This window comes from Pavona decussata, unplaced genomic scaffold, assembly GCF_977016875.1.
Source record: "Pavona decussata unplaced genomic scaffold, jaPavDecu1.1 SCAFFOLD_9, whole genome shotgun sequence".
In the NCBI taxonomy this organism is placed as follows: domain Eukaryota; kingdom Metazoa; phylum Cnidaria; class Anthozoa; order Scleractinia; family Agariciidae; genus Pavona; species Pavona decussata.
This window is the reverse complement of record NW_028145432.1, coordinates 817,501-838,126: the sequence shown is the minus strand read 5'-3', so window position 1 is coordinate 838,126 and position 20,626 is coordinate 817,501. Positions and strand designations below refer to the sequence as shown.

The 20,626-nt window shown below is 37.0% G+C and overlaps 2 protein-coding genes across 3 annotated transcripts; both read right to left on the bottom strand.

The window, feature by feature from the left end:
• Nucleotides 1-1,078: 1,078 nt before the first annotated feature.
• LOC146488421 (uncharacterized) lies at nucleotides 1,079-16,756 on the bottom strand. The gene is made up of 2 exons (XM_085117558.1): nucleotides 16,637-16,756; nucleotides 1,079-2,917 (listed from the first exon to the last, which is right to left on the bottom strand). The coding sequence occupies exon 2, from the start codon at nucleotides 2,915-2,917 to the stop codon at nucleotides 1,829-1,831; it is 1,089 nt and encodes a 362-aa protein (XP_084973684.1). The 5' UTR covers nucleotides 16,637-16,756; the 3' UTR covers nucleotides 1,079-1,828.
• Nucleotides 5,879-19,679, bottom strand: LOC146488420 (uncharacterized). Of its 2 annotated transcripts, XM_085117576.1 has the most exons (3): nucleotides 19,582-19,679; nucleotides 19,309-19,433; nucleotides 5,879-7,090 (listed from the first exon to the last, which is right to left on the bottom strand). In XM_085117576.1, exon 3 carries the CDS (start codon nucleotides 7,075-7,077, stop codon nucleotides 6,043-6,045), a length of 1,035 nt encoding a protein of 344 aa, XP_084973702.1. In that variant the 5' UTR covers nucleotides 7,078-7,090; nucleotides 19,309-19,433; nucleotides 19,582-19,679; the 3' UTR covers nucleotides 5,879-6,042. The 2 variants fall into 2 exon arrangements, with proteins under 2 accessions (XP_084973702.1, XP_084973694.1); XM_085117568.1 differs by lacking the exon at nucleotides 19,309-19,433 and having other exon boundaries at nucleotides 19,582-19,664.
• Nucleotides 19,680-20,626: the final 947 nt, after the last annotated feature.

The following is a 20,626-nucleotide window of genomic DNA, read 5'->3' as shown; positions in this document are numbered from 1 at the left end:
TTGGCTTTGTGCAACCTTGCTCTCAGGAACGGCATCAACATAGTTCGACTGGTTACAGAAGGAATGGGCCTTTTGCACAAACTGGTCACATTGTAAAAATCCGCCATACTGGATGGTAAAAAAGTGTGGCATCCTCCACTGGGACATCGAGAACAAAGGAAAGTCAAGCTTGACAGAGGTTGGAATTCCTTTGTGTTCGAATCTACTACATTCTTTTGTCATCCAGTATGGCGGATTTTGTACCATGTGACTAGTGAGTGTCCACAGCTGATCTAGTCTACCCGAAAGTGAATGGTATCATCACAGCAGTAGTGGAAATAAAATTCCCGGAAATCAACTGGAAACAAGCCTAAAAACTACACAAGGCATGCGAAACGTTTGAACGATGCCGAAGGTTCATCTTAGAAGATTGTTTTTCAAACATTACTGGTGAATTCTTATGTTTGTTGTGAAGTTTTTAAAGTGTTGATGCACTAGAGTTTGCTGATCAGTAGACGTTGCTGCTGTCAATTTGTCTAAGAGTTAAGTCCAGGAATAAAACCAGATTTCTGTTCTCTTACAATCAGTTTAGCTAGAAATCCAGCGCACCAAAACCCTGGATTTAACCCTTTAAATCCTAATATCAAAGAACAAATTCTCTTATCTTGTCCCCATACTGTTCTTAAAAAAGTACTGAGGAAAAGTTGTTAAAGTATCAAGAAAATTTACCTTAGGTAATCGTATGACCTCATGAGGTTGAATAAGCATTGATATTATTTGAAGAAATTTGATGCTGATTACTGTTAGGGATTAAAGCGTTAACAAGATATGAAACATTAGCTACTGGATATTTGTGGTTTGTTCTGGTGTTTCTTCCTGTTTCGTTAACCAGTTTAGCTATAACGACAGGAGAGGCTTGATTTCTGCTGCTCCCTCGGGTCCTGGGCGAGTGCAGGCTCATTTTCCGAACAGTGGCAGGAAATCGAGCCTAACAACCATCTCTTACCCAGAGTCCTTAGGCTCTTTGGTCAGCGGTTGGTCCCCAGAAGAAACTCTGAGAAATTCGAAAATATAACTCTTTTGATTGGCTGCCTCGTAGCAGGTTGCATTGTTTTACTGCAGAAATCCTGCGGTAATAAAATTCCAGTTCCCCAGAGTCTCTCCTGGGGACCAACCGCTTGCCAAAGAGTCTGAAGACTCTGGGTACGAGATTGAACAACAGAGGAATGGCAAAAACGTTGCAGTGGATGAAATTCCAAGTTAGCTTAACGTAGCTAAAATGAGTGAATAGGGAAAATTCTATTGATAGTTCGTTTCGAGCTAGTGAGGTTTCAATTTACGGGCGATCGATCGAGTATTACTTCTACTGACTCTAGAAGCAACGGTCACTCAAAGCCCTTCGAATGACTGAAATTCGTCAGAGCCGTCAGTGATCCGTCGTTTTGAGCCAGAAAGATGACAACGCACAAAGACCGATGTAAGCTTACGTGTATTTGAGCTTAAAACCCGTCACAACATTTTGCATTAATACGAGCCTTTCTGCATTCCCTTGCATTTCCTTCTATTTCAAAATTACGATATGGTCACACTGTTTGTGTAGGTCCCTGTGTAAATGTTCGCTACAGTTCCGATCAAATGGATAGCCTGAGCAGCCTTTAGTAAAAAAAAAACATATATGGAATCGAGGGAATTCTCGTTGCACCTTTTAGTTTTTTCATTACTTTTGGGGGTTAAATTCGACGTTTCACAACAAAACAATATTTTGTGTTTATAAACCTATTAAGGAATCTGTCTATTCTACGTGGGAGCCGCATTTGAGGCCTATATACTTTATGACCTTATCGATTCTCTACAAAAACCACTTCGTTAACGCTTCAATGGAAGCCAATCCGACGGGCACTGCACTGGCCATGTTGGGATTGACCAAACATCCAAGCGCACCTGGCATGAAGACGTCTCCTACACTTCCAGCTGTGGCCGCCATTAAACTGCTGGCAAGATTTGAAGTCGTACAAGTTGCTCGGATGATTCCTCTGTGCTCTTTCAAACACCGATCCACGTAGTCTTGGTCTGTCCCCTCGCTGGAAATGGCTTCAAAGTCGGACTTCACCTCTGGTAGGGCTGCACTGAAGGTTTGGCAGATGGATTTCATGTCTTGTGCTTCACGTCTCATTACCTTGTAATGGAGACGCTTCGCATCGTCCTTTCCTTTTTCTGCTTTACCTTCAAACTTGCCAATTTCTTGCTCCATGACGGAGAAAAACCCTGCTGCTTCTGTGATCCCTTCGACGAAATGCTCAAGAGCAGGAATCAGTGTATCTCTGATGGCAATTGCAGCTGCTTCTTGGATTTCGGCTTTGGTGCCATGAGCATCGGCCTCAGCGAAATCATCATTGGCTTTCTCTCTGAAGACATGGCCAACTGACGGAATTACCAAAGAGAGTCCAATCCCCCAGATCTGATTGGTTTGACCACTTTTTTGGCACTCTCTCTTCTTAGTTTCGAATTTCTCCTGTAGGTCTTTACACTCGGCTACGACGACCTTGGCTTGGTCTTGCCTCTTCTTCAGCGGAACCAAAATATCTGTGTGCATCTTCAGGAGCGTTTCGCAAAGCTGCTTGTACCCAACGGTTTCTTCATGGATGCTGGAAATCTTCTCACACCATTCTTGGAAATTCAAAGTCTCATAGAAGTCAAAGAAATCACTTATGGATGACACAAACTTGCTGGAAAGAGGAAGAATGCCTTTAAGGTACACCATGGCATCGTTTCTTGTGTCATCTCGGAGCTTTCTGAACTTTTGGGAAGCTTCTGCTGTCTTTCCCATGGCGTTCTGGGCATAAAGGGATCTCACCGAACGAGAAAAAAGTCGAATATTCCTCGGCATATCCTCCAATTGCTGACGAAGGTCTGTTGTTAGATGCTCAATATCAGCCATCTGCGTCATAAAAGACAAAAAACGAACACTTAGCTACAGCTCACGATAATATTCTTCAAATGAGTTATTCGTGTAATTATTGAAATAAATTTCACCACAGCACTGCAGCACTTTTATGTGATACTCTTTCTTCAACCTCGTTCCCAGGGCCTCTCCTCTTCAAGCAAAGAGGAGAGACCCTGGGAATAAGGTTGTTCTTTCTTATGCTGTCCTAGGTGGCTCAAGTTTTAAGTCTCTGGATAAAATCCTGAAGATGACATGCAATATCTCGGTTTTCACTGGGCCAATACGTTCCAGTGCTTCACTTAATGAGGGGAAAAAAAATGGTTGCTGTGATGGACCAATTCGCGCAATTCCTCACCTCTGACTAAACAAATGATATTTTTGAGCAGCCAATTTTTAATATGGTGTCATGTAGTTCTCTTCCGTTCGTTTTTTGAGTAACATGGAAAACGACTTATTCGAAAACTATCTTTTGTCGCGTTCGGTCGGACGCTGTCTCCTGTGTTCCCAGTTCGTTTTGTATCCTTTTAAAGGCATATTTGCATAAGCTAATTCAGTTAGATATGTTCGAATGTTTTAACTGAGAATTTAATTTTCTGAAAATTTTAAGGAAAGCAAATATTGAGCTGGTTTTCTTGCGGAAGAAAATTTAATTTAGCTTTTCTTTACAACTAAGTCCGAATTTCTGATGCGATTAATGCCTTCCGAACAGATATCAACCGAAGTGGACCGTTGAGTGCCCCTGAGAAATGCAATGCCGGTGTTTCAGCTTCATTTTAAAGTGAGGGATGACACGTACTAACGGAATCACATAACCCAGCTTCTCTCTCCTTTGTAGAGGCTCCTTCATGAAAAAAAAAGGAGCACGGGAAATGTCGGAAGATGATGGGAAGAAAAACGGAAAGCAAGAAAAAAAGGGGCGCGGGGGACGACGGGAAGAGCTCCCCTTTCGTTCCCATCGTCCCCCGCGCTCCTTGTTATTTCACTCTCTCCAGGCCTTTATTTGTCTCCGCTCGATCAACGCGCTCCTCTTTGTTTCACTCTCCTTGGTGGATTTGTCTCCGGTCGAGCGCGAAATAGGCCTCTGCTGAGGAGAGAGTTCCACTGACACAAATAATACTTTGTACTCAATTTTGCGTTATTAAGCGTTTGTATAGACTTATGCCAGTACTTGCATTAGTACGCGTTACTAATGAGAACCGAGATATGTCCAGGATCGACCTTGTTAGCAAGAATTTGCTAGCAAACTATTTTCGCAAAAGTAACGAGGATTTTTCTTGCTAGATAAAACCGTTCATTACAAATATCGCAAAAATCGCAAGAATAACAAATGTAACAAGATTCAAGACGTAGAAGAACTTGAAGGCAAGAAGGGCCCCGAAATGTCCGCAAATATCGCAAATATCGCAAAAGTAACAAGGATTTTTCTTGCTAGCAAAAGCCATTCATTACAAATATCGCAAAAATCGCAAGAATAACTAATGTAACAAGATTCAAGACTTAGGAGAAGATGAAGGCAAGAAGGGCCCCGAAATGTCCGCAAATATCGCAAAAGTAACAAGGATTTTTCTTGCTAGCAAAAGCCATTCATTACAAATATCGCAAGGAAAATCCTTGTTATTTTTGCGATATTTGCGATATTTGCGGACATTTCGGGGGCCTTCTTGCCTTGAACCTCTTCTAAGTGTTGAATCTTGTCACATTTGTTATTCTTGTGATTTTTGCGATATTTGTAATGAATGGTTTTTGCTAGCAAGGAAAATCCTTGTTACTTTTGCGATATTTGCGATATTTGCGGACATTTCGGGGCCCTTCTTGCCTTCATCTTCTCCTAAGTCTTGAATATTGTTACATTTGTTATTCTTGCGATTTTTGCGATATTTGTAATGAATGTTTTTAGCTAGCAAGAAAAATCCTTGTTACTTTTGCGATATTTGCGGACATTTCGGGGCCCTTCTTGCCTTCATCTTTTTCTACGTCTTGAATCTTGTTACATTTGTTATTCTTGCGATTTTTGCGATATTTGTTACTCAGTCTTTCCTCATGGCAAGAAAATGTCTTGTTACTTTTGCGATTTTTGCTATTTCTTCTATACTTTTCTAATAGCCGTTTTCTTTGCGACAATTGCGAAAATAATTTGCTAGCAAATTCTTGCTAACAAGGTCGATCCTGGACATAAGTGTGAGAACCAGCCTTAAGGAAGGGAAATTTTTCCTTTGCCGTCTTATACTGGTACTGTTGAAGCACTCTTGTCAATCAGCATAGCGCGAGCACAAGGTATCAGAATGGCAGAATTTATGCTTGCGTCGCATCGGTTAAAATGAACATATCTGGTGCTTGTACCGTATATATAAACAGACCGTTTAAATTGAATTTGGTTACATTTGACCATGTTCGTAGCTTAGAATCTAATCTAAAATCTGTTGTATACAATATTGGAAGCGGGAATAAAAGAAATTAAACCATTCATCCAACAAACAACGTTGGTCTAACTTGGGTCAGTTAAAGGCTCTAGAACCTTGAAATGTCGTAGAGAAATGCTAGACCGTCTCGCCTGGGATTTACTTGAGGCTGATTTTTTTTCCTGAAGGTCCCGTTCAGGTAATCTTAGTTGCATTTTGTTATGGTTTGCTAATTACCTCGAATAGAGTTTTAATTAACACTGAGACAGTTTTAATTTATCTAATTGATTTTATTTGGTTTCAGCTCCATCCAATTACTTTCCACAGTTTTTTCATGGGAAAAATCTATGCTAGCCGTTACAATCATTATGACGATTACTCAAAACTAACAACACAATATCTATATATCTAACAACAATAAGTTTTTTCAACTTCCCTCAATTACTTAACTATGTTGCGTCAAAAACGCTAATGAACTAATGAGAAAACACAATTATTTTCCTTCTTTATTGAAACATATTTCGTCAACACGATTGATCAGTAAAAAGCAACAATCAGTTCCATGAACATTAAAACGGACCTACAGAGACAAGTTTATATCGATTATTCTTCTGACAAGAAGCTAACTAGTTTGTCACCTTAAAATCGCGACTTTAGCCAGATTTTTCTCCTGATCAATCTTTATGTGCTAAACTACATTGCTCGTGTTTTGCGGTTTTTCTATTGCTTTTTAGGAGCTACTTCAGTAGAGGCCTCATCAGCAGAGGTAATAGCTGCGACTAATTTTTTAGCAAGCGAGGCCACACTGCATCTCTCCTCGATTACTTTCTTCTGCTTTTCCAGCCATCTGTCCACGTAGTTTTGGTCTGTTCCCTCTGTAGGGATGGCTTTAAAGTCGGTCCTCACGGCTGGAAGAATGGCATAGAAGGCTTGGCAGATGGACTTCATGTCTTTTGCTTGTTTGTTCATCACTTTGTAGTAAAGCTTCTTTGGATCTTTAATGCCTTGCTCTGCTTTGTTTTCAAACTTGCGAATCTCCTGTTCCATGATGGAAAAGAATCCTGCTGCTTTTGTGATGCCCTCAATGAAGCGCTCAAGGGCAGGGATCAGGACATTTCTAACAGCGAATGTAGCAGCCTCTTGGATTTCTGCCTCGGCTTCATGAGCAACGGCTTCTAACATATCTTTTGCTGCTTCTCCTTCCATTACACACTTCAAGATCGGACCAAAAAGGGGAACAACGGAGAGCTCATTAGCCCAGTTGGTTTTGGCGTGAGCTTTTCCTTCGAATTCCTTTTGCTTCTTGACAAACCTCCCTCTGAGCTTTTCAAACTCGGCGATGACCTCCTTGGCTTCGCCTTGTCTGTCCTTCAGGGGCACCAAGATGTCTTCATGCATCTTCAGGAGGGTCTCACACATCTGCTTGTAACTCATGGTCTCTTCAAGGATGTCTGAGATCATATCACACCATTCTTCATACTCTAGGGCTTCATAGTACTCAAAGTACTCGCTTATGGATGCCACAAACTTGGTGGAGAGTGGAAGAATGCCTCTGAGGTACACCATCGCGTCGTTTCTTGTGTCATCACGGAGCTTTCTGAACTTTCGAGCAGCTTCTGTAGATGTGCCGACAGCTTTGTCTACGTAAAGAGACCTCATAGAGATAGAAAACACTCGCATATTCTTGGACATGTCGGTTATTTGCCCTCGCAGGTCCACAATAGCTTCCTTGGTCTCTTTCTCGATATCGTCCATCTTTGTCTTGAAACTGTAGGCGGAAAATAAAAGATACCTCTTAACAGTCAGCAGAGCATACCAGTCGAACCTGTTCATTTAAAGCGCAGATATTTTCAACCGTTTGCTACGACGAGCCGAGTTTCACACCTCTACTGAGCAGAGAAGGTGATCTGGCACTGAGTAGGCAGGACTAAGTGACCGGTTCCATAACCTCCATTAGTTTTGAGGTAAAAGAAGGAGAGATCAGTTAACTGGAAAGGAAGCGACAATATTCAAAGGTAAGAGAGGAAGATAGAGAAGCAAATTGGACTAATATATGAATCAAGAATGCCGTGCTGAAACTCGATTTTATTTCATTACTGACAATTATTGCGTTCGACGTGAGAAGTACTTATCGTAATCTGCTGGGTGTTGTATGATTTCATGGTTATCCTGTGTTACCATGTAGTGTGGTGTGGCGTTCAATGGGGCTGTTTTGAATTATTTTGGTTCACACATACACACACTTGAACTAGGCTAGGCTAAGATATAAACTGAACTGCTCTTTTTTTTTTTATATACAATTCAGTGCAAACTAACAAAAGAACAACACGATTTTCATACCAAAAGCAGTGAAGTTTGTATCAAACTGATCTTCTTATGGCATTTTGACGTCATTAATGATCTCATTTGTTATTTATGCAATGAACAATGTGGCCACTCACGTTTTGATTAGTGCAACGGACTCGAGTTTGTGATTAGAGTACAGACGCACGAATAACGTCATTGAGTTGTGCGACTGTCGCACGTGATCAAAGTCTAGAGTCCAGCCAGAATGACTGGTCAACAGGGTTTTGCAAACTGCTTTGTCGAGTAGCAGACAAACAAAAACAGGCAAAATTTTCGCAGGCAAGTAAAACCAGTCTGGTGAAAACTCAATACCGACAGTCATTGCAAGTGACCTTAACAAAGTTAATATTATATATATATATATATTTAGCCAAGCCTAAAAGCGGAGCTCCACAATTCCTTTTAAATAGCATTTATATACATGCTACTCAGCTTATTGTATAAACGTAATAACGTTACAAATTCTTCATCCTGTCTTGAGTTATATATATCTTAAGTGCATATAAAGCAAACTCTTTACGCGTCAGCGGAAAATGTTTTGAACCATAAGCTGTTCTTGTTGATCGTGCGAGATCACATTGCTGAATTCCGATGACGTTCGAGACCATAAAACACTTGTGGATGAAAAAATTACGCTCTCTTAAATATTTCTCCTGGGGAAACTATTAATGCATTTGTGTAACGTTTAAATTGCGTACAATGAAGAAAATTTGGCGACCAAGTAATGTTTACGCGCGTGCAACTTGGCCGCTCGGATAAAAATAAAATTTTTATTTCAAAATTTATTACTCTGTAAATATTCCCCGTACAGAAATATTTATAGTCTCATAATAAACGTTACAAGAAAAGAAATAAAGGAAAAATAACGTTTAGTTATGGTTCGAGATATTTGAATGTTTACTTTAAAATTAGGGGTACTGTTTACAAATATGCACTGGGAATGAATTACACAAGTCGAGCCAAAATGTTCAAAACTCTAGGAATATTTCTCCTAAAGAAATAATATTAATCTCTAACTAAAATTTAAGAAAAAAAAAAAAACAGGCAAACTAATGTTTGGTTGTGGCCTGGAGCGTGTTTACAAAACTTATGCGGTATGAATTGCGAACGAATTACATAAGTCCAGCACAAAATGTTCAAAATTATCGCAATCCTAGGGGATTTTCCCTTTGCGCTAAGACGATGTTTTTTTGCGATAATGTCGTCTCAAAATGATGGTTTTTGATTGGCTCAAAAACTGTCATGTAAGCATGACAGCACGACACTTAAATGGGTTCGGCGCGCACAGATCAAAATTTTACTTCTGTGAATGAACATGCGACGTTGGATGGTGTTGTTTATTTCTTTTCATTTGAGTTTACAAAGCGTCTGACACTGTTCAAGGACCACTTATAATATTTTTTTTGTGGTGAACGTGTACCATGATACAGCAGATACAACGTTTTTCTTGAAGGTAAGCGAAAAAGAGTGATTATAAATTCGATGAAGAGAAATTTATTTCAAAGACTTTCTTAAATATGAAAGCGGCCAAGGTAAATAACAATGAGCTTAAATTCCAATAAATTATGGCAAGCAAAAGGGATCTGTTTCCTTTCTGATGTCTCTTATCTCTAGAAAAAAATTGCTCCAAGAGCGCTGCTGCGTTCTCTTTCATGGCTCAGGTTTGTCAATTTGATCTTCTTGTCGTAGCGCCGAACGGCAGACTCGGTAATTTTTACAGTGTTCTTCGCCGCTTGGTTCTTTTAAATTTCTAAATCTCCACGCGGCATCTAAGCTAGGATAGCAATGCTCTGTTTTCGTTTTTGGTTACTAGTATGGTTGCCCTTTTTATTCTTGCTACTGGTTGTGAGGTTTATTCATCACTGTTTTCAGATTGTTGTTTTTGTCTCGGTGGTAACAAATTTTCAAATGAATAAAATTTGGTAAAATGTTTAAACCTACTAGCTCGTCTATTTCTCTTACAGAAACAATTCTAGTCTCTAATAAAATAAACGTTAACAAACGGAGAATACAGAAAAAATAATGTTTGGTTGTGGCCCGAAATATTTCAGTGAGCGCTTAAAATTAAAGCATGTTTACAAAACTTATGCGCTGAGAATGGCGAATGAATTACACAAGTCCAGCACAAAATGTTCAAAACAATTCATAACTCTGTGAATGTTCTCTCACGGAAATAATTCTAGTCTCTAAGTAAACGTTAGCAAACGGAGAATACAGGAATAACAATGTTTGGTTGTGGCCCGAAATATTTCAGTGAGCGCTTAAAATTAGGGCGTGTTTACAAAACTTATGCGATGCGAATGGCGAATGAATTAGAGAAGTCCAACACAAAATGTTCAAAACAACACATTACTCTGTAAATATTTCTCCTACACAAATAATTCAAGTCTTTAAGTAAACGTTAATAAAAGGAGAATACAGGAAAAATAATGTTTGGTTGTGGTCCGAAATATTTATACGGTTACTGCGTGTTTACAAATGTGCCCTGCAAATGAATTACACAAGTCCAACACAAAACATAACTCTGTGAATAGCCCTGTGAATGTTTAAAGTTAATCTATCCACGAATATTTGTCGTATGGCAACAATTGAAGTATTTGTGTATAATTTGAATTATGTTAAATAAGGAAAATTACCGACAGTTGCCTGCAAAAATGCATTTAATTTCTATGCGACTTGCGCGTTGCTTACTCACCCAGCTCACCACATGTTTGTTTCAACTGACATTTCGCCTGTTTGTTCGTCATTTTCAGGTTTCAAATTTGCTCATTAGTCGCCTGCTTTCTCGACATATGTAGTTTGACAACATATTCAACGAAAACAGGAAATTAGTGCTCTTCAAAATTCTCGTTTGTTTTTCTTAAAGAAGTACGCCATCCCGCTTCCCGCTGAAATAAAACGCGGGTTGCCGCACAGGTTGAGTGTGGCATTTCACAATGGCTTACATAGAGGGGCGGACGTACAACGGACGGTCGGACAGTGACGTCATAACCAAAATTTTTCGCTTTCATGGGTATACCAAAATCTCTTATCAATGGGGCTCCGCGCGCGCGCCTCCGGCGCGCGGAGCTCCGCTAAAAAGCTAAGACTTTGTTGTGATGTGAGAAGGAAGGAAATATCAAATAAACACGATTAACCAAAGACTTTCCTGCGTAGATTAGCAATTAGAACAAAATCATAAAGCTGAGGTTGAAGTTTTATTCGACATCTCATGTCTTCTCGGGAAAAGGGTTAATCAAGCAAACGGCTACTGAGAGTTTCACTTTGTATTACAAAATAACACTCTGTGGCCTCCTAGATATTAACCATTTACTCTTAAGTCAGGAAGATTATCATAGCGCTTACAAATGTTAAGATACAAACTCAACTTATGTAAACCGAAAGTGATTTTTTAACTTAACACCAGATTGAGGCTATGCATTGCATCATATCTTTGAGCTATCATATGTAACCCACATCGGACGCAGAAGTTCCATGATGTACGAATAAAGTTGAATTTTTGTGAAAGTTTGTCGTCTTATCCACCGTTGAAAATGGCCAAGCTCGCAACAACAAAGTAGCTTTGTGTAATGGAAAATTGTTTGGGATCAAATTAGTTGTAAACAAACAGAGAAAAACAAAAGTCTACAAGTGTGGTAGTGACTTTTCATGTAAAAGGTTTGTTTCTTGGAATTCGAGGAAGTCATTACCTTCGAAGACTTTGTGCTCTTCTTGCACGATTGCATTTCTATTGAATAGTATGAATATGTTTTAACTGAGCCCGAAATTTCAGCGTATTTATTGAAATGAACTGTTGAAAAAGCTGTTTAATTAATGTTTATTTCGCTTCTTTTCAGTAATAATTAAGAACCATTTCCTTGTTAGCTTGAAGAAATCTAGTCACGATTTGCCATAATAACGCGGATGAAAGCTATTTTAAATCATCCTTGTTTGCATGTTTGTTCCAAGAAAAACTTCAAATGCTAGATATCCCTCTGATAATCGTCCTCTTAAAATAGTCAGCAGTTGCCAGCATGTACGGAAGACTGTTTGATAAATATTAGTAGTAATATACCACAGTCTGGGGCACATGCCCCGATAGATGAAGTACATCACTACTCTCATTCGTTTGCCAAAAAAAAAAAAAATGATTAGGCGTTTTAAATATATGTTTGTCAAAAAATATTTTACCAATTAATTTTGTAGTAATGTATTATCATTTGTTGGTTCTCAATTATTGAAAAGGCGTTTGTCAAAAAGAAGATAAACATGTTCAATTGAAAGTGCAATTAAATGTTCACATAAACGAAACAGGAAAAATCATCATAGCGTGGCGTTCTCAGAAAAACAAGAAGTTGATGATGTAACGTGTTAGGGACTGTCCCTATGAACTTAAGTCAATGATAATCGTGTGATTTTTTTTAATCAATCAAAAGCTTCACAACTTTTCTTCACAATTGTGAAATGTTTCAGTGAAACTTGCATTCTTTTGTGAAGTTTGTTGTGTAGAGGGGTCTTTATCACTTAAACACCATTGCCGCGGCATCATGAATTCTTTGCATTTTTGCTTGTTGACTTAAAATATTATCTTTGTTGATGACAATGTTTTTAAAATAAGGAGAAAGAGCGGGTATATAAGAAAATATCATATTTTAAATGTTATCAATGATATGGCACAAAAGCATAATCTACAAATGTCACACAAAAATAGAGAGAAAATCTTGAAAATATTCGCTTTAATTAATGAAGTATTACCACAGGTTAACAATGACCGTGAACGTGTGATAAGTATTAAATTCATTTTGAGGCAGATAGTTAGAATTTTAGGAAGAGAATATAAATGTATACCACTTTCGAAATCAAAGAAGACTCTCACCATGTATGATAAATACTGGAATGAGTTAATAGCACAAATAGGTGATGAGATAAATAAGATAATTAAATAATGAATAACTCATCGTATTTTTGATTGTATTTATCAACTATTGGACTATTTCCCAGGACATAATCGTCCAGTAATTGCATTTTTGTGTATAGTCCCCTATACACTCAAAATGTCTTGAATCTCATTTAGAAGATGTCCATATGATATATAAGCATATTGACAATCATTTATTTTTGTCGAGACATTTATGTTTCATATACATTTGTAATAAAACACTGCTCAATGAAATGCCAGCCAATGAGATGGATCCTATTGGAATAGCAGTGACTATACCGGAACTAGCTAGAATAACACTTAAACACTTAAACTTATCTTTTTTATATGCCTGTTTATAACACCATTGTTTTCTGTGATATGTAGCGTAATATTTAGCTAACTCGTTTTTTTTTTCACAATTAGTCAGCTCAACTGAAATATGGTTAAAATTAAAAACCTTTCTTTTAGACATATATAATATCTTAGAAATTTTCTGGTTTTGAAACAAACTGAGCTTTTTAATGTTATTATATAGTCTTTTACACGTTTGAATCAATCTATCCATCGTTGATACAGTGGTCTGTATTTCATAAATCACGTTTTGGCTCTCATCAATTATAACTTTTTTAGTCACTATATTACATTATATAATTTTATTAAAATGTTTAGTTACATACTGATCCAAATGATTATCATTTATTTTTATTTTCATTGTGGTATGATTTAAGTTCTTCGATTTGTGAATCTGTTTGACTTATCTGATATGTGGTTGCAATCAAATATTTGTCGTTTTTTCATATATATTGCCTGTATAATTTTTATTGAAAATATGTTTCATTTCTTTTTTCCAACACTATTTTATGAACGTTAAACTGTCAATATCAATGAAATTTTCAGTGAAACCGATCTTGTTCACATATGCATCATAGTCTATTTCCAGCTGACGAGACTGAAAATTAACAGGTGCACAACGCCATTTTATATAGATTTTGTGAAACATCATGATGTATCCATAAAAAGAATTGTTTGTTTTGAAAATTCCCATAATTATTGTGTTATATATTTCATATAGTTCGTGAGAAATATTAAACACCCCGATCCCAATTTGCTATTCCAAAATCGAGATTGATAGGAAGAAGGATTTCATTATTTCGTATATTTGAATTTGCTAATTTTACGAAAAGATAATTAGTGGCTCTCATTGTAAAATAATGTCTATCTTTGAATTGAATGATTTGATATTTTCCCGTAATTGATGATGTCATTCTTTGTGTGTTCCCAATATCTGGACCGTCTGTATAAAATAGCAATGCTATTTCAGGATAAAAAGGTTGATCTTTTACGAATTTGATACTTACTTCCTTAATTTTTTCGGTATGTATAAATAAAATGATGCATTTGAATCTAATTCCAAATAACCATGGATTTGCGTATAAACATTTGTAACATGTGGGTATGAAGTTCCAAGATTTATAATTCTCTAATTCTTACTAAACTTGTATTATTATTATTTTAAAGAAACCCCGAATTGTATATACCCATTAAAAACAATATTATTTGAAATTGTTTTATCCATCTTATTATTTAAATCAGTATTTATCAAAGAAATTGAAGTATCTAAATAACTGAGCTTTCCGTATTGCTTGATGCTCTGTTTTAGCAGGAGCAAGATTTTCTATCGTGATTCTTCATATTAATTGATGTATTCATCGGAAATGTCTCCTTTTTTACTAACGAATATATCTTAAATTGTTGAAAATGGTATGGCTTTATTTTCCTTGAACAGGGTAATTTTCTTTCATTAAAATCAAATCTCATGTTAGTGTGTCACCATTCTTTTTCACATAAACTGTATCATGGTTATGTTTTTTTAATTCATTAACGACGACATGGTTCAAATGACATACAATTTCAAAGATCATTTCATTGACAATTCAAATAACACTAACATTTACATAGCGTGCTTTACAACAAATCACGCTAGATTAATGTTACACGATAAACTTGACTACTTACAAGAGACTGTATTATACTTCGATACTGATTCCATTATATTCATCGATGATGGAACGAAAAATATCAAAAAAGGGTGATATGTTAGGTGAATTAATTGACGAATTATCAGGTGAAACAATCACTCAATTCGTTTCAACAGGACCAAAATCTTATAGTTTGAAATATGGTGATAATCAAGAAAAATCAGCTATTAAAGGATTTACATTAAATCATGAAAATAATAATCTTTTGAATCAAGATAGTTTGAGTAAAATCGTTAAGAAACAAGCAAAAGAAATAGCAATCGTAAATGAAAACAAGATCACTCGAAAGGACAAAGGAATAGTTAACGAATATTGTGAAAGAGTATTCAAATTCGGCTACGACAAAAGAGTTATGAAATCGACTAACGAAAATTGTATCGACACAGTACCGTAAGGATATTAACAAGCCACAAATGGATATGTGTTTCACTGAAAAATTTCACAATTGTGAAGTAAAATTGTGAAGCTTTTGATTGGTTGGCAAAGTCATGCGACAATCTTATGATCTCCTCGTGAAAGCCCCTGCCACATTACATAATCAACTTTCTTTTTTTCTGAGAACATCACGCTATGGTGATTATTCCTGTCTCGTTTGCGTGAATATTTAATTGCACTTCAATTTGAATAACATATAGTTTATAAAATAATGGAGTAATAAAATATTTTTCATTTTATATTTCCATTTTCTTTTTCATATTTTTGAACCAACAAATGAGAGTAGTACTACATTTCTGTTGGCATGTGCCCCAGAGTGTAGTACATTACTACTAATATTTGCAAACAAACCGGGCAATCGAATGCTGCCTGAAGTAATGACACGTAGACAGACACTGATAGCGTCAGCCTGAATAGTTTGGAGCCCAAACCTTTCGCTGATCACTGATGAACTTTCTTAGGAAGCGCATGCTTTAACTCAGTTTTAAAGGAGGATTCTTCACTTTAAACTAACAAAGAGTAATGTATAGGATATGTTGGAAAGTATTGATCACAAAATTCCTTCTTTCAGCTGGAGTGATACTTGTAATGATCGCAAGAAAAGTGGAAAAGGCTTGAGTGTAGAAAAAAGAAAGTACTTTATTCATAAGTTGCAACACAACTTGTAACTATAAAGCATGTCTGGTGTCTTCCTAGCCGGTAAGTTTAGGCAGGGATGGTAATTGATATGAAATATCGAATTGATGATGGATATATATGACAATATCTTCCTTCAGGGAGATAAATTGGAACACTTCGGCTGAGGAATGCGGGATAAACCAGATTATTCTGAAGTCCGATTTTCTCTGTCTTCGCCAGTGAGGAGTTAGTATTAGAACGAAAAATATATAGAGCCTCAATTTAAAAATAGACTGAACGGGTTTGACCCGAGTAAAAAATTCGAGCTCAGTCATCGAAATATTTTGATTGTAGTGATTGCGATAACAATACAAATGAAAAACCATGATTCTGGGCCGGATTATTTTAAAAGAAATTTGTTACAAAAGCGCGGATTTTTTCAAAAACTCATCCGTAAATCGTTAGGCTCATTTTAAAGCTTTAAGACCTTGCTTCTTTGAATAATGTTGATTAATGCGTCACTCCAGTGGAAACAAATACAAACAAAATCAAATTATCCAAACTATAACCCTGTTTTCCGACCAGGATTTAACAAGCGATCAAACGCCGTGTTTCTTAATGAATATTCCTTGTTTGTGCTAGTGCTTATGTCCAGTCGTTTTCTTACAGTCGCCATCGAACTCTTTGTGCTTGTGTTTATCTCGAGCCGTTTGCTTACAGTCTCCATCGAACTCTTGTGTTAGTGCTTATCCTCGTTGCTCGTGGTTACGTTGCCAGTGAAAACTAGCATTTACCAACAGAGGAAAGGCAAAGATGTTCAAAATATAGAAAATTTCAAGTACACTTAACGACTTAAAAAACGGAAATCGGTCAGTCAGGAGGAAACACCCTCGAATCGACTCTTACCGGCGTTTGATGTAACTGAGACTGAGTCTACTGATTCTAGAATCAACTAAGAAGGCGAACGAATTCTTACCAGTGACTTTGAAGATTTTAAAGAATCTTAACAAGAGGCGTCGTTGAGTCAGAAAGTTCTACAATAATGGAGAAGTGGGCGTACTTGACTTCTGATTAGTCGAGTACTGCAATGTTGACGTGTACCTTTAGTAAATGCGTATTCGTAGTAAGAAGGGGTGCGCCCGGTGTTATGCATCGTAATTAAAAGTTTCACTTTTAATTACTGGCGTTTGATGTAACTAAGACTATCTAGTGATCGTACAAGCTACTAAGAAGGCAAACGAATTCTTACCAATGACTTTGTAGATTTCAAAGGATCGAAAGAAGAGGCGTTGTTGAGTCAGAAGGCTCTACAACTATGGAGTTTGACTTCTGTTCAGTTAAGTACTGCAATATCGACGTGTACCTTTAGTAAATGCGAATTCCAAGTAAGAAGGGGTGTGTCTAATTGAGATACTCTTGGCCAATCGTATTACAGACAAATCTATTTATAGAGGGATACCCATGATATGTGCTAGTTCCACGAAAAACCTCAACAGTTATTTGTTTGATTTTGACCAAGGACCACATGTTGCTTTCGACAATGCAAATGCTCCTTTATTGCACTGGAGTCAGTTGCCCTAATTTTCACATTTTTCAATATAATACTGCTCGTTGCTCGTCGTCGCTTTTAAAAGTCTTTCTGGAGAGAACAATCTTGCATCCCCGAAACCATTCCACGGAAAAGGTCTAATTCTTAAAACGTGCATTCAAACCATCCCGAAAAGTTACTATGTTAAATTTCGGAAGAGAAAGTAATGGTGAATATGGTGATAATCAAGAAAAATCAGCTATGAAATGATTTACATTAAACCATGAAAATAATAATCTTTTGAATCAAGATAGTTTGAGCAAAATCGTAAAGAAACAAGCAAGAGAAATAACAATCGTAAATGAAAACAAGATCACTCGAAAGAACAAAGGAATAGTTAACGAATATTGTGAAAAAGTATTCAAATTCGGCTACGACAAAAGAGTTATGAAATCAACCAACGAAAATTGTATCGACATAGTACCGTACGGATATTAACAAGCCACAAATGGATATGTGTTTCACTGAAAAATTTCACAATTGTGAAGTAAAATTGTGAAGCTTTTGATTGGTTGGCAAAGTCATGCGACAATCTTATGATCTCCTCGTGAAAGACCCCATGCCACATTACATAATCAACTTTCTTTTTTTCTGAGAACATCACGCTATGGTGATTTTTCCTGTTTCGTTTGTGTGAATATTTAATTGCACTTCAATTTGAATAACATAGAGTTTATAAAATCATGGAGTAATAAAATATTTTTCATTTTATATTTCCATTTTCTTTTTCATATTTTTGAACCAACAAATGAGAGTATTGATGTACTACATCTCTGTTGGCATGTGCCCCAGAGTGTAGTACATTACTACTAATATTTGCAACCGAACCGAGCAATCGAATGCTGCTTGAAGTAATGACACGTAGACAAACACTAATAGCGTCAGCCTGAATAGTTTGGAGCCCAAACCTTTCGCTGATCACCGACAAACTTTCTTAGGAAGCGCATGCTTTAACTCAGTTTTAAAGGAAAATTCTTCACTTCAAACTAATATAGAGTAATGTATAGTTATGTTGGAAAGTATCTCTCACAAAATTCCTTCTTTCAGCTGGAGTGATACTTGTAATGATCGCAAGATTACATGAACGGGCTTGAGTGTAAAAAAAAGAAAGTACTTTGATCATAAGTTGCAACACAACTTGTAACTATAAAGCATGTCTGGTGTCTTCCTAGCAGGTAAGTTTAGGCAGGGATGGTAATTGATATGAAATATCGAATTGATGATGGAAATATATGACAATATTTTCCTACAAGGAGATAAATTGGAACACTTAGTCGGAAGAGGAATGCAGGATAAACCAGATTACTCTGAAGTCCTATTTTCTCTGTCTTCCCCAGTGCAAGAGTTAGTATTAGAACGAGAAATATATAGAGCCTCCATTTTAAAATAAACTGAACAGGTTTGCCCCGAGCAGAAGAAGTCGAGCTCAGTCATCGAAATAGTTTTATTGCAGTGTTTGTAATAACAATACAAATGAAAAACCATGATTCTGGGCCGGATTATTTTAAAAGAAATTTGTTACAAAAGCGCGGATTTTTTCAAAACCTCATTCGTGAATCGTTAGGCCCGTTTTAAAGTTTTAAGACCTTGTGCTTCTATGAATAATGTTGATTAAAGCGTCACTGCAGTGGAAACAAATACGAACACAATCAAATTATCCAAACTATATTCCTGTTTTCTGACAGTCAATTTAGCGATAAATTCCCCAAACCAGGATTTCGCAAGCGATCAATTGCCGTGTTTCTTAATGAATATTCCTTGTTTGTGCTAGTGCTTATATGTCCAGCCGTTTGCTTACAGTCTCCATCGAACTCTTGTGTTTGTGCTTATCCTCGTTGCTCGTGGTTACGTTGCCAGTGTTACGTTGCCAGAATTTACCAACAGAAGAAAGGCAAAGATGTTCAAAACATAGGAAATTTCAAGTACACTTAACGACTAAAAAAACGGAAATCAGTCAGTCAGGAGGAAACACCCTCGAATCAACTCTTACTTGCGTTTGATGTAGCTGAGACTCAATCTGCTGATTCTAGAATCAACTAAGAAGACGAACAAATTCTTACCAGTGACTTTGAAGATTTAAAAGAATCTTAACAAGAGGCGTCGTTGAGTCAGAAGGTTCTACGATAATGGAGAAGAGGGCGAACCTGACTTCTGTTTAGTCGAGTACTGCAATGTCGACGTGTACCTTTCGTAAATGCGTATTCGTAGTAAGAAGGGGTGCGCCCGGTGCCCTCGTACGTAATTAAAAGTTTCACTTTTAATTACTGGCGTTTGATGTAACTAAGACTATCTACTGATCCTAGAAGCCACTAAGAAGGCGAACGAATTCTTACCAATGACTTTGTAGATTTCAAAGAATCGAAAGAAGAGGCGTCGTTGAGTCAGAAGGCTCTACAACAATGGAGTTTGACTTCTGTTCAGTCGAGTACTGCGATATCGACGTGTACCTTTATTAAATGCGAATTCCAAGTATGAAGGGGTGTGTCACATTGAGATACCCTTTGGCCAATCGTATATAGAGACAAATCTATTTATAGAGAGATACCTGATATGTGCTAGTTCCACGAAGAACCTGGAAATGCATAAAAAAAATGTCAACACTAATGTCAATTTATAATTGTATCGACTAAAATATGTTTTCTTTTCTTTTCTTTTCTTTTCAAGTAAGGAGTCAATGCTTCAGTTTGGCCCTTTCATTTGACCAACAAAACAGGCTGATAAGGCAGAAATTTTTGACTTGTTTTCTTGTGAAAGTTAGCAACTTGTGAAGACCCAGTTTCGTTGTTCATGTTTCTGTAATTCATATGTGCTTTTTTGTTTGTTATGACAGCGGAATTGAATGATCCAGAATGACCGTAGCTGTACACAGTTCTCTGTTTAAAATATGTACGCGTAACGGCGACAAATAGCTTTCATAAATGAATGACTTTGTACAAAAACGCCCTCGAACTTGTTCAGTGATGAGAATTTATCTTCGTGAAACACCGATCCAACGGAACGTATGAAAATAGAAACAACAGCTGAAATTCCATTATTTCACGATTGAAATCTAATCGTCCGTTCAGCAGAAAAACCAACGACAGTAACATGTAAGGTAAGTTGGTTCTGTAAGTGATGGATATGGTTATGTAATGTTTAAAACACAAGCAGCAATGTCTTATCGGGATTTAAAACCACGAGGCGCAGACGAGTGGTTTTAGACCCGATAAAACACGTGCTGCGAGTTTTGAATGGCTTCAAAAACATTCCTGGAAAAGCGTGAGTCAAGAGAATTCATAACAATGTTGCTTTTGTGAAAGTAAGAAATTAGCATACGAGAAAAACATTAAACACCGCATACTAATAAGGAGGAGGTTTTATAGGATATAAAACCACTGC